Source organism: Macrosteles quadrilineatus, unplaced genomic scaffold (assembly GCF_028750875.1).
Source record: "Macrosteles quadrilineatus isolate MER2022 unplaced genomic scaffold, UCM_ALF_1.0 Scaffold_9__3_contigs__length_116548681, whole genome shotgun sequence".
In the NCBI taxonomy this organism is placed as follows: Eukaryota; Metazoa; Arthropoda; class Insecta; order Hemiptera; family Cicadellidae; genus Macrosteles; species Macrosteles quadrilineatus.
In genome coordinates, this window is record NW_026542602.1 from 36,145,076 (window position 1) to 36,159,930 (window position 14,855).

Consider the following 14,855-nt stretch of genomic DNA (forward strand, 5'->3'; position numbering starts at 1 on the left):
TCAATATTTCGACTATAAATAATTTTGACGTAAATGTCATTTAACTTTTTCACGTGATTCAATTAATCAAAAGATATACTATGTTTAGAACTAATTACAGTTAGTGCAGATTACGTCTTATAATAGGATTAAAGTTATGACGTAACTCTAATTAAAATTATGAAGGTAATGAGGCAATTAAATGAAGGAGTGGAAACCCAGATGGTATTAAAATTGGTTGAAACTGCAACAATGTGCTTCTTCCCCTTCTTCCTCCACAGCCAGCATAATCAGCTGACAAGCTCTGCCTTTCCGATATCGTCAATGCTACCAATTGTCATGAGCTATGAGTAGTTAAAACTGTATTATTTATATGTGTATTTGTGTATGTATTTTTTGTAGTGTTAGTTCACGAGTTTGTGCATTTAATTTGGATTTTTATAGCTATGCATGGTTTTGATGCTTGCTTACTTAGCTCTCAGAACTAAATTAATGACGAAAATGTTACAAATACATGAAACATACAAAAAATAATGTTGGAAATAAATTATTCTAGTAGAAGTCTTCATTGAAAATTCATTATAGAGGAGGCGTTATGACATCAAAATATGTTATGTCCTTGGTAATATAGCAATTTAATAAATAATTAACTCTAATAAATATACACAATTTTGATATTGAAGCTATTTATGTATTAATGAACTATTTTAGTAAAAAACTTATCACTCAAACACTCTCATTAAAAGACATTCAAAATAACTAATTAGTTATTAAGTTATAGTTCGTTTAGTTTTATTGCAATTTTAACCATCATTTTTAAGTATCTATTTATTAAACCAATTAATATTACTATATTTGTTGAGTTTAACATGATGATCAATTACTATTGCGTCCTTTGCTTTCAGTAAAGTAGAGTTAATATTTAGAACACTAATTAAGTAATAGTGAGTATCTAAATCTTACAATAACTACTATGTATCTTAATGAAGTATACACGGCAAGCCTGATTATTTCTGCTACATACTGTGAAATAATAATCTAAATGTTAAGCCTAGTTTTGTATTCATCTACCAAAAAGAATCATGCACAAATATTTAACCAAATGCACCGTTTTTATGTAAAAAAGTATTTTACTTAACAAGTGATGATTTTTATTAGATGGATAAAAAATGCAATAACAATTTTTTCACAAGCTTGAAAGAAACTTGAAAAATAAATGGTCGTGACACTCGGTTGTCAAACAACATATTCTGTTTCCTCGAATCTTCTTCGATATACTCTAAACATTATTTTCAGCTCAAATCGAGTATAGCTATTTTTAGGTAATTTTAAGCACAACATATCCTTGTTTCTGACAAGTCTTTCATCACATACCAAGTTTTATTGCACATTATCTACCGTCTGGTTTCTATGCCAAAGAATGCGAGCTCGGCACGCCATAGTTACTACCCAATTAATTAATTAGGCTAATTATTGTTTCTTACATATTGTATAATTAACTAATTACGTGCTCTGCTATTACGCTAATCAGGAGAACGAGTGTCATTAAATTCAATATGATATTCAAATGATCACCCGCTTACGTTCTTGCTTCCTGGTTTCAATGCGGCTAATTCTTTTGGGTGTTTTAAACTGTTTACAAGATTGTTTAACCATGTTGGTTTAGTGATAATCACACTTATAGTTTAAGGGTAATTGCTTGTTGCTCAAGCAAAAGTAAACAATTAAGTGACCGTTATCAATTATTACATTAATTTTAAACGCATCATTATAGTGTTTATTTGCACACTGAAAGCTTTGCCCTTGCACCAATATAACTATACTTCTTACTCTACAATGCTAATCTTTAAACAGTTTAATTAATTTAATAAAAATTAACAAACTAGTTTTAGAACAATTGATTATAATTGCATCTTTAATCAGAAAGTAGTAGACAAATTTTTGCTATTGAGTAAGAAATCCCGTCATAAAACTCAACTTACGTAATTTTCATAGCAGTATCACATAATTTGGTATATTGCATTGTTTTAGTTTAGGATTCAGTGGCCAGTTTAAAACATTATTTAACACATTTATTTTCATAATCAGTTATGAAATTGAAATTATTACTGCTTGGACATAATATCCTGTAATACTCCCTGTAGTTAATTTCCTTAGGGTGGATATACAGCCAACACCTTTCACCAAAACCGAAAAAACCTCAATGAATAAATCTGTGCCATCATGATTTCATAACCTGCTTTATTTTTGATCCCATTACCACCTGGAAGATATCTAATCTTCTAGTATATTTCAAACTTTAAAACAATATATATCTTGTTCCTTTTTAGTTTTCAATGTATGTATCGAATTATGAAAATAGAATTTTCCCCATGGTGATCCCAATGATAATCTACGGTCCATATTACTAGCTCAGGTTTTAGCGTCGTCTGCTTGCATCCCTTCCTAGGATATGGGAGTTGCAATTACCAATTACCTTACTGCCATTACTAAAGCTGATTTCGGCCCGCAGTAGTACCAACGTATACCGGATTATGATCAGGGCTACCACCACATTAGAGCTAAAACTTCAGCCATCCCCTTGCATCTCTAACACAATCCAGAAAGAGAATGTCATTACTTTTTCTTTTTTTAACAAATTTCATGACAAAAAGTTTTACTGACAGTACATAGAAACATGTTTGATATTTTTAATAGAAAAACTGTGTACAATTCTTTATAAATAATGAGCAAAGACATGTAGAAGATGACTATAACACTGTAAAAGAATGCAATGTTTAAACATTGAACATGCTTGGCGCATTGTGTTTATATGTATTTCATGAGAGGATTAAAAGTTTTATCTCAGAACTCCAATTAGTAAATACTGTTTTCATGTAAAAGGAAAACCAGATATCAGATAACCCAATAAATAATTAAACAAAAGTTGCTTGTCACTGGTCCTTATGGATCAGTTGAGGTTGATTTCAAGGAATGCTGCTCTTCTGTATAGTTTATGTAGGTGTCGTTTTTTATCACCATTTATCCCTTGTTTTGTCCTTGTTTACGCCTTCTTTAGGACTATTTCAACTAAAAAACCTATCTATTTGTTAAATGTTACCAGTATTCTGAAATGTTCAAACCAAAGACAAGGACACACATTTAAATCTACGTTAAACTAAGATAGAACCGGAAGAACGATACCCTCAGAGCAATGTGTAACCTGAAAAAACTGTTGTAAAAAGTGGTTGTTCATAAAACATTTTATTTATTCAAGCAACTATAAGGTTTGAACCAGTAGTCTCTTATCCAAGAGTGTAGTAAGTTATATGGTATAGTATCGCTTCCATAACTTAACTGGCCATTAACTGAATTGAATCACGGTGAAAATCTTGTAAAGACCACGTTGATTCTTCTCAAATAATTATTTCGATGGTTAGGGACAGAAATGTGTTATTTAATTGTTATAAGTATTGATTCATACCCAGAGCACACATTACCATCGCATGTAAAATAAAGGTAAAATACCATTTAAAGGATTGCACCGTTGCATGTTGCTTACGGTTGCTACAGTATTCCACCTAATTACACAGCAAGTATATAACTCCAACTAATTGTGTTACGACAATAACTACCCAATTACCTATCAATTAATTAACCCAACAATCGCCAAAAACGCTCCCACGATAAGTAGGAAGTATTGGGATAAGACGGGTTGGTTTGAAACCGAGGATAAGTTGGATTGCAGTAGCATTAATACTTTATTCACTACATCTGGATTAGGTACTGCCGTTTTCACATTGCATTTTCATCTTTTCAATTCGTGTATACTGATCATTAATATTTTTTGTGGCTAATCGTTTGTTATAATTTAGGTGTTAGAGGTTAATATGACTTAGTTTACATATGTATTGATGTCCGTGGTAGATTCTTGTTCCCCAAATGATGGGATAGTTCTTGATTAGGATTTGAAGTAGACACAGTAAAATAAAAATATAATTGTTGGAATGAAAAATATATTTGAAATGTAAGTATTTTAAATCCAGTTGGTTGTGACAGCCATTTGGTTAACCAAGTTGTACGGAATTGAAATTGTGTATTGTGTATTTATTTAAGCATTAAACTTAAAATCAAACAATAATTGAATTTACATTTTTTATGAATTCGATATACATTTTGTTGGCCTGATACAATCAACTTACCGTGCATAATGTATTTACGACCTTCCTTATTAGTGATCATTTTCGGCTGTTTTTAAACTTTTTTTAATACGTCAGACGTTTCATTTCCGTTAGATTTTTTGTGAAATACTACGTGTTACCAATAAAAGAACACAACCAAGACTTTCGAATGCAATCTCGCGACAACAGAAACAAAATTGAAATGTGACGAATCAGCTTAAAATGCAATAAACGAAACAGTCCAATCACCTATCGGCCGTGAATGCTAATGATTCAGCTAATCGAAAATGCTCCTTCCGATAATCGACCATTAAGTTTATTCATTAGTAGTAATTAAACGTTAAATTTAATCCGGTACCGATAAATACGGTGAGAGCCGGGAGCATACTAATTTGGAAATTGTGCTGTTCATTTAATGGAATTCGACAAGGAAGGTTTTAATTTGTGATAGTCGTATCGGACCACCGAAGAAGGTGTATTGTCGTGTTGTTCAATCTGAGGACGATGGGAGGTGCAGTACAGGTGCGAATTTTTGACTACCGGTAGCTTGGTCAAAACCGGTACAGTAGGCCTATGTAGAAAAAAAAACTTTATCGGAATTTGAAAATCTCACGTAGTTTCATGAAGGAATTTGAAGGAAGCCTAGTTTCTTATAATCTTACAATACTACACAACGTTCACCGGTTGCTCGATACATAAAGATCCAGTCAATGTCACAAAACTTTAAAGACCCTCTGATATAAAATGACCAAAACACCGTCCTATTCTTTAAAATATGTAGGCCTATGTTGAAAAGTTGTTTTTCATGTAATTTAAAATCTCAAATATTACAGATCTATCCGGTAATATTTTTTTGTTATTTTGCTTGTATCTAATTGCCCTCAATTCTCAAGATTTTCCTTTACTTATCCTGCTCTTTAAGATTTCATATCAATTGACCTGGTACCTGCGTGAGTTTTGGTTTATCATTTGCCTGTTATGTAAAAAAATCCAACAATTCATTTGTAAACAAACCACTGGCTGTCCCCCTGGCATTTTAGCCGAATATAAAACTCAAAGTATTTGGAATTTGCCATTAAATTAAAGTTAAACATTGAATTACCATATGCGTACTCAAAATGTCACCATCATCAAACAAACATCAAAATACACATCATATTTTACAAAATGACCCGTTTAATTGCACTTTTGAAGCCATATTAAAGAACACAAAAGTCAAGACTTTATACTTTATACTCAATTAAGTTCGAATACATATTCATCTACAAATTATACAACCAAAAGTGGTTTTCAAACTTACAAGAACTGAAGATGTTAGCCTCCGGATTGCCAAAAAATATTTAAATGTTTATAAACTACTTGCTATCAGGCATCCATTCCTATTGCAAAGGCAACTAGTTTCGTTTGTGTTTAGTTTTGTAGAACCGAAACTAGTTGTGTTTGCAATATGAATGGATTGTCTAATTAATAGCAGGTTGTCAAACTTGTTCTTATGATAGAGCTTATGGATACAAAATAAACCAATAAAAGAATTATAATTCCTCGAAATTCCTTTCCGTAATTATCTACAACGTAACATTAAGGTCGATAGTTTGTCAGCTGTGATAAACGCGAAAGATGACGTAATAGGCTTAGGCCTACATTAACACACCACTTTGAGCATTTAAATGAAACAATAATGACTCTGATTAATACTGTAAAAGCAGTAGTCCTTGGTCCTTCGAGTCGGTTGCAAAAGGTTTTGGCACCGACGCCGTTCACGCATTAGTTATGGCGCGGTTCTAAAGTATCAATTTAGAAATCAATTAGAGAGGTAGCCCCTGTTCTAAAACACTCACACGCACCCGCACCGGCATCCGCGCACGAACTAGGATCAGAGTATACATGTGTGAGAAGGTAAAAAGTCAGATCTATTTTTTTACATTTTTAGGTTAGATTTTACAGTTTGTGCTTTACACGTTTATGATACCAGAAGATATTATGCAAATGAATTATTAAACGTCCTCTACATAGACCAGGGGACACAAAATTGTCTCCAGTTGACCCATATGGATAATGAATCTAAAATTGAATGTTTATGTCCAATCATACTCAAATTTCATTGTAGAATATCAATTGTATTGGGCCATTTTAGTTTATTCAATCCACCAATTTTGTGAAAGATGTTTCAATCTAACCATGCAGTTTTGTTCTAACCTAGAATAGGTTAGGTTATGCAGTTACAGATTATAGTTGAGTTGAAAATGGAATATAACTGTTACAACCAAATTTTAACGCAAGTTAGGTAGTTGGTAATTTTGAGCTATAGGCTAATAAGGCTTTCTCTCACCACTCTTTTTTTCGGAGCATCTTTCAAATCAGATCAATGAAGACCTATATTAACCTATATTTTTCCAACCTACACAACTGTTTTTCATCGTTAGCAAATCAAACAGAGTTAACCATCCTAGAATTTGAAAACGCACAGACTCATTACAAATATTATTTTTCCGTTATTTTAATTTTTACTGCTAAACACAATGGCAGTGTACAGCCGAAACCATCCTAACCCGATTGCTTCCTTTTTACAGAGTTATAGGGAACAGGTAATTTTGTACTACACCTACACTAGTTAAACACACTCTTGTTCAACTGATACATAATGTTCATCATAACTTATCATGTTCAATCAATAGACTAAACCTGCTTTCTTTGATTTTACGAACACAGTAACCACCCTACAACCTCAAAATAAAATCTCACACATTTACAAACACTTTAGTGTTAACGTCAAACAGTGGTAGAGTAGGAACACCTTTTCCCTAATCACCCCAGCGCGTCTGACGAAGGTGTAAGTAGGTGTAATCTTATAACATTACCATATTAATCAAGGCATTTTAATTACGAGCTCGCTTCGTCATTTCCATTAATCCAATAATTGCGCTAAGGTTTGGTGATTAGCAAGTCCGATGAGTGTTAGCGGGTACATGTGACGCGGGTTAATGTTCTTTAGGGGGGGGGAGGAGAAAAACCTACTCTTAACCCCCCCCCCTCATGGTTAGGTCACACCCTTGACAAGGTGTGGTTGGTTGCAGTTATTTTGTTGATAGATAAATCTAGATTATGTTTAGTGCTTCCTCTTTGCTGTGGATATTTTCTAACGAATGTTTATAGGCGTACAAACATCAGTAAGGAAAGTATAATTAATTGTTGGTCCAATGATGCCCTTCGTACCCAAGTCATTTAGGTAATCGTCATATGGGAACTTTCGGCTGGTTCGTTCCTGAAAAAGGAAGTAAATTGATCTAATCGAATCCGAATAGAAAATATCTATTCTAAATGCAGTTGTCATTTGATGGGTTTAAATATTGATTCTAACTAATATTTTTGGACCATTCCTCTACTAAAAATAAGAACAATACCACTATCGTGAAATCAAAGAAAAACAAAAAGTTGATAGAAGTTAAGTTTGTCACTCTTTCTCTCGAGTAGTGGTTGGTTAAGTATTGCAAATAGATCAATCCGATTATAAATTCTGCTTTAGGTTATTCCCGCACTACTGGTATTTTTCTAACAATTTTGTAAGGGTACACCTAGTTATTATGTATTGTTATTTGATATTAACTTGGTTCACTTAGAGTTTATGTGCTCGTCTTAAAATGTGCTATCAACGATGCTATCTAACAAATGAAGGACCTTCATGAAATAAGACCAATCCCTTACAAAAACTTCAAAATATGTTAATTGTGCGGATAAACGCAACATTGAATCTGGATGTCTCTTGTTCGTGTCTGGAAAGTAAATAAATAAATCTAGTATTATCCTGATATAATATTAACATTAACTTTCACAAGCTCCCATTCAGAAATGTGAAATATAAGAGTAGAGGCTTAGGTCGTAGAATATATCGTGCAACATTTCTACTCGTTTCAATTATATTTACGTGATTTAAACGTACAGAGTTTAATTTGTATAATATAATGTCATAAATAAAAATTGTACTTATTTGTATTTCCAACTGTTTTCTACATAAACACTCTTTCCCGCGGGTTTCACCGACTTCCAGCCAGTACTCCTCTTGCATGCTCAGCGCCAGTTTTATTCCAAAATGGCTGCCATTTCCGATTAATCGTCAGTCGGAAATGCCGTTTGCTCAAGCAGAAGTGGCATAATGACGTGGTTTTCAGTGATTACCTTGTAATTAGTGATTGGAAAGGCAGAGTGCGGCATTCTAGCTGAGATCTTACCTTTAAATGAGCTTAGATAATAGATACAGAGCCTCGATAGTGGACGAACGATGTTATCAGTGTTATATTAACAAGGATATTGAGAAAAGTTCACTCCTGATGGGAAATATTCTACTTGACATTTGGGGGGTTGTATTCGAGCAGTAGCAACTAGACGAGATGTATTCGTGGACAAAAATATGGTGTCGTAGGTACTTTTTAAAACGTTTGTTAGAAAAAAATACACCTCTACTGTTAGTGCATTGTTTTATGTAAAATAGAATAGTTTCAATATAAAATCGTAAAACATAGAATCGGGAAGTCTGAATATATAACATTTTTGTATAATACGCTCAACTAAATTATTTATAGAGCCCACTGAATGTTTTGAAAGTTTTAATGGTTTGGTGTGAAGTAGAAAACGATCATGCAAGCGTTTTCCCCTGTTCGCTTCGGTAAAAAATCACATGAACCAGTTTCAAACTATTGAACCACATTATACAGGGTGTCCATAAAAAACGTTTCAGGACTTTGGGAAATGGATCCCCATACTAAAAGGAAGAAAAAAGTTTATGGGAAGGTATGTCCGAAAATGTATATTTACCCAGATATCCGCCATTTTGTTTTTTATACAAAAATATTTTTATCTGTGAAGTTTTTTATTCGATGATTATGAAATTTGGTAAACATATTAACATACACAAAACCTATAATAGAAAAAATAATAAATTTGTTCCGATTGTAAATTTCAAAATGGTGGCCATTTGAATTTTTCTAACTTAAATAACTCAAAAACGGCTAATTCTATGAAAAAATGTCAAGAATACTTTTTTTAGCATTTTTAATTGCATATCAATCAGTACCAAGATCAAAAAGATCGGACAAAAGATAACTGAAATATTACGTTTTTTCTGTAAAAATAAGACAAAAATTAAGGGTTCCCCGACTAACTTTGCCAATGCGGCCCTTTGCTTATGACTTTAATCTTTAATCCGATATTTAAAATAATTCCCTGTGAGCGCCTGCTCGCCGCGGTCGGCCGGACGCGACACAGGTGCTTGCGGTTACTGCCGCCGCAGGAATGAAGGCGCATAATCACGGCAGTTTTTATCCCCATTGGCCGTATCTTGTCCACCGTAATCTACTAATGAACCCATCGGTTTGTTTCGGAATGGCCACCATTGTTTTTTACAGCGGCCCACATAAATATTTTTATTTCCCGCCGTCGCTGTTTGCGCTTTGATTACGCCGCTTCCAATTTTTATTTTAATTGAGTTTCTTTGATGGACGCGCGGCCAAACGTTTGTTTATTGTACAAGAAACAAACTCTAATTTCGCTCTTTTGTCAATTGGGAAAACCAAACAGGTGAAACCGGAGCGGCCCCTTCACTTTGTTTGGATACAATAACATTGTGTCGGTGCGCTGCGGATAGTTGGCCTGTCTCGCAGGCGCTTTATTACCTGTTTCTTTTCACCGGGCTACATTCACGTTTATTGCTGCTGTTCTGTCCCTAGGTTCATACTTCATGGTCCAGTAGCTCCCCTCGTCAACGTAATGAAAGCTCCGCTTGTAAAACTGTTTATTTTGTTTTTTGAAATAGATCTTCCGTTCTTTGCGCTTTTCACTGAATGCTGACTGATGATTTTTCTTACTCGTTATTGAATCATGAGATAATTTAGTTGAATTTTTTTCAGTAGTATTAAATTTCGGTGTATAAAGTGGCCGAATAATACCAAATCCAACGAAAACACCTTTTAAAAATTATGTAAATACCTACTCATGGTATGATTGCACCGAGCGTCTAGTTTCAGTACCGTACCGAAGTGGTTATCCCCAAGGCTTTGAGATGGTGTATTTGTTCTAAATACGAGTACCTACACAAACGTATGTCTACGCGCACCTGAAGATGGCACCACCTTGTTATCGAAACTAGTTGCTAAGTGTAATCTGAGGATTACTAGAAGCAGGTTACACAATATTCAGTACCTTTCTGCAATGAGGTGGTCATAATACTATATACATGAACAGATTCCAGGTTAAATGTCAACGAAGTGCCAAAAAATCATATTCAATAAATCTACGATTGGTACAATTTTTTTTTTTTTATCCACTGTAATACAGAAATGTATGCGCAAAACGCCTCATCTACAACGTGCTACACACCTCTCCTACACACCGGTAGCACCTCCAACGTTCCCCTCCCCTTCCCCCCTACTTATCCTGAGTCCCGAGACGTTGGTGGGGGAAAGTTCCAAAGTCCAGATTATCCCGTATGCTCCCTAACAAGATCAGCAGCTCTTACTTGTACGACCAAATTGAATGGAGTCGATGGATTGTGTTTAAATGCATGTCTATTAACTCTTGCACCGACAAACCTTATTTATATGTAAATGAACCTCATCCCACGATATTAACGTCCCCCCCAAGTCTTCGGCCGACTCAATAAAGCAATTATACCTACAATGTTCACTGATTGGATCCCCGACATTGAACTTTCTTTTGCGATTTTATTCGTCGCGCGTTCGCAAGGGGAAATGTCAAGTCGTCAAAGGGATGAGCGGATTAGGAATCGCTGTAATGGCTAAAAGATAGTACTGTTCAAAAGAAATAGAAGCATGAACGTACCTTAAGTATTACAAATTGATCCTGTTTTTTTTTCCAAGCGATAAAGATTATTCATGATCTGACGGTAAATCCACGTGTATGTCATCATAATGTCTTCATTGTAGGTACCTAAAAAAAATTATCGACATGCACATTTTTCTGAAGTAACAAATTGTAGAAAATAAATTGTGTGAATTGTGTGATGAATTGTGTGACTCAAGATGGCGACTATCAAAAATAGTAAACTATGAGCACAAACCTACTACAGATAACATGTGCCAATTCTATCTTGTTTGTAAACAACCTATTTATATGTACCTATTATTTTAAAGACAAATCCATAACACAACTCAACAATTTCTGGCTACAATTTTCACCAATCTGTTCCAATTGAAAGATTCAACATTGCTCGAAATATCGTCGATGAATCACGCCAACCCAGTTTAATTCGAGGCCAATTTCCAAACGGACTGTTTATTTGCCAAATCGAAGGTCCCGAATGACGCGTACTTAGGGCAAGAAAACAAACAAGATGGCGGCTATTTTAATTAATATTCACGTGGATTGGGGACGGACTTTTTGTGCCGTCGCATTTATTAACTGAGATCCATCGGCGATCAGTCGGTAAACATTCGTGATTAATTTCTGTCTGTTCGCGGGCTAAAGATTAGCGGACTTTTGATAAGAAGTATCAAATTGAAATTCAGAAATCCAATTGGATTCTGAATTGATGAGTGGACGCTGTCACCCTCGGATAAGGTCAGAGGAGTTTTGTCATTTTTATTCTTCCTCTCCCTCTTTTTCGCGGTGATCGAGGCCAAGTTTTATTGCGGAGTTTCGTATTGAACTTTGATGATTTTGAAGAAGGTTAAACAAAAAAGGGGAATCGTGAAGCATTTATATTTAACCGATAGTGTTCTTGTAATGTTGTAGAATATAGGTACTAATTTATACAAATTCTTGATTTGCTTATGTCCGTAGAAAAGACAATTGTAATGTTGTAGAATATAGGTACTAATTTATACAAATTCTTGATTTGCTTATGTCCGTAGAAAAGACAATGATTGTACTTGTGAATGCAGTAAATTTGAAATATTGTTGAATTGCTTTGTCTGATAATCAAATGCATTTTGACCAGCATGTTTGTGATTTTAGTTTTGTGCCTTTTAAATATTCGTGCTTTTCTATTTTATTGCTCTGCATTATAATGTATTAGATTGTGAAACAATTGGCAAAAACAGAAATAGCTTCAATCAATTATTACATAACCAACTAAATTCTCAGAAAACTCTAATCAATTAAAATTCTTCTATTGATTTAACATCTTAGCAGTTATTTATTCCATTTGAAATAGATTGTAATAAACTATATTTTTGGCTAAATTTATTTCCAAGACCACTGTTTTTTTCCTTTGCACTTATAGCTAAAAAAAATTGCAATTTCTACCTTTTCTCCAAGAAAATTGTTCATTATTATGTACTTCATTATGTAATGTCTAAGGGAGAAGAGATTGGTGGAAGGTCTTCTTCCACTCCTGAAAACAAAGTCCGATAACTATGCATTCATAGTCATGCATAGTTCCTTCTCCGGGTGATCAAACTATGTTATATACTAATAGTTTAAAATATTCTTGTTTCAGGAAAGTGAAGAAGACTCATGTTCCAGTAGTGTTCCTTCTCCGGGTGATCAAACTATGGGAGTTTCCATGAACGACAGTATGATGGCCAACAACCGGTTACACCAGCAACAACAACAACAACACGACAACAACCAAGGGGACCACAGTCCTCAGCACCACTCCAATAACAACCTCCCTCAAGACATCAAACCTCACCTCAATGGCACATGTGAGTATCAAGACAAACTGTGATGAAAAGTACACATTCTTTGAAGACCAAAGTATGCTTCAAGGATCTTTATGTTATAATTTAATGTAAGATTGTTTTGGTCCAATGAAAGTGTCCCCACAGCTTGAGTTTTTGATTAGGTGATGAACCACAGAAGCCACTTCATGTTCATAATAACGAAAATAGCTATACACGAGTGTGTAGGTTGAGCAAAGATGTGCTACATATGAGTTTGATTTTGGGTTGAGCAATGTCAAATACAGTATATAACGCTGATACCATTTATTTGAGGCAATTCGAGTCTACCCCTTGCTACTTAGACCTTTTAGTCATTGTAGCACCCATCAACTCAGTCCATCCCCACACAACACAAGAAGATCCTTGGAATGTCTTGGGGATATCCCAGTGGGATATCCTCTGTAAATCCCTCAAAATCATCATAGTTTCCTGGGGAACTCCCTGGGAGAGCCAAGGAAGGAAACCCCTAAAATGCATTTGTTTGTGTGGGATATGTGCAATATACTTGAGTGATCCTAGGGACATTCTCAAATCCTGGGATCTCTGTGGGATATGTGGGAATATCCTGTGCTGTGTGGGTCTTAGGCTCTTGGTAGATCCTAATAGCTGTTGGACATCCTTCTCCAATTTCATTTGGCCTCATGGTCGACTTTCCTTGGAATTGTACTGGGATCACAGCTGATAAAACATGCTAAATCTCATTGTTGTTCTTGTGATGTTCCAGTGTCTGGTATGATGAACCTACACAACCTGAGTAACTTGTCAGGGGTACCAACTGCTCAGCCAGCTGTTCCACCAATGGCCGCCTCTCAGCTGATCAACACACCGCTCAATCTCAGCGTCAACGCCACCGGTAAACATTGAATCTTAACTCTTTTTTTGTCAAATCCACCTAAAAATACTGGTTTTGGTCGGTTACACTAGTCATCTCACATTATACCCTAAACCTGCAATCATGTATCTATAAGTATGTATTTACACAACACTAATTTTGTCCTCATAAAATAATAACTAAGTGATAAATGGCTATTGGGTGCATCAAAATTAAATGCTTTTAATAACAAACTTGCAGGTAGGTACAAACACCAAATTCTCTGTTACATCATATCCATTACTAAACCCACTAAGAGCAGCAGAAGTGTTATTGCTGCTACAGAATGTATTACATTTTTGTGGAGGATCACATGGTTATTTGCTTCTCTATCGAAAGGCAACGAAAACTCTAAGTTTACCATGGTTTCCATTTTACCAATTAATATGGTTCCGCAACTTGGCTACCTTAGGCCAAATATTAGTGAAGGATGGCTATAGAATAGAGAAAAATTCCTTTTGCTATGCTACTGCTACTGACTATGAATCTTTAGGGAGAATCATTTACTAAAATCCAAATGATCAAAAACAGCTGGTCCAATTTTAGTCCATCAAAAAGCTACAGGCTTTTCTTCCTTCTGAATACTGGGCCAACACTAAAACCACCTAAAATTTCCTGAAACCCAAATTTTCTATATTTCTCAAAACAGCAAATTTTCAACCTCTAAACCGATGATGCGAGTTGTCAATACAGGATTAACCTTTTGTGTTGTAATCGAGTGGTGATGAAGTTTTTCAGAGGCGTGTTGTGTTAGGATAAAAGACAGCTGATTATGTCCTGTGTCAGGCCTTAGCTTGTGTCACCTGTCACGTCATGTCAAACCCCCCACCCCCTCCTGCCTGTCACAACTTGTTGGCATTATTTAATTTTTTGTCTGCGACTCGTAAAATGAGTGTTGACATGATGTCATACCCAGTGACTTCATTCAGTCTTGTTCTTGTGTATTGTTCTCGCTGTATTGTGCTTGAAATTAGGAGGATGATGTTCTGGAAATAGATTTGAAATAGAAAAAAAATTTGTTTTAGCGGTGGCAATTTAAAAAATTAAAATTAAAATCTTTCTGATTATTTAGAGTTTTTCACAATAGGATGATCCCTTTTTGGATTAAAGGAGAGAGAGAGAAATTATTTATTAAAAACAAATTTGTTTGCAGCAATACATATAAAACAT

At 34.8% G+C, this 14,855-nt stretch overlaps 1 protein-coding gene across 5 annotated transcripts in view; it reads left to right on the plus strand.

The window, feature by feature from the left end:
* LOC129004063 (POU domain, class 6, transcription factor 2-like) overlaps positions 1-14,855 on the plus strand; it is a 106,104-nt gene that overhangs the window by 73,939 nt on the left and 17,310 nt on the right. For all 5 annotated transcript variants that reach the window (XM_054432442.1, XM_054432445.1, XM_054432446.1 and 2 more), the window contains 2 exons: positions 12,589-12,796; positions 13,539-13,667. In XM_054432442.1, the coding sequence (XP_054288417.1) occupies positions 12,589-12,796; positions 13,539-13,667 (337 nt within the window). The remainder of the gene's footprint in view (positions 1-12,588; positions 12,797-13,538; positions 13,668-14,855) is intronic.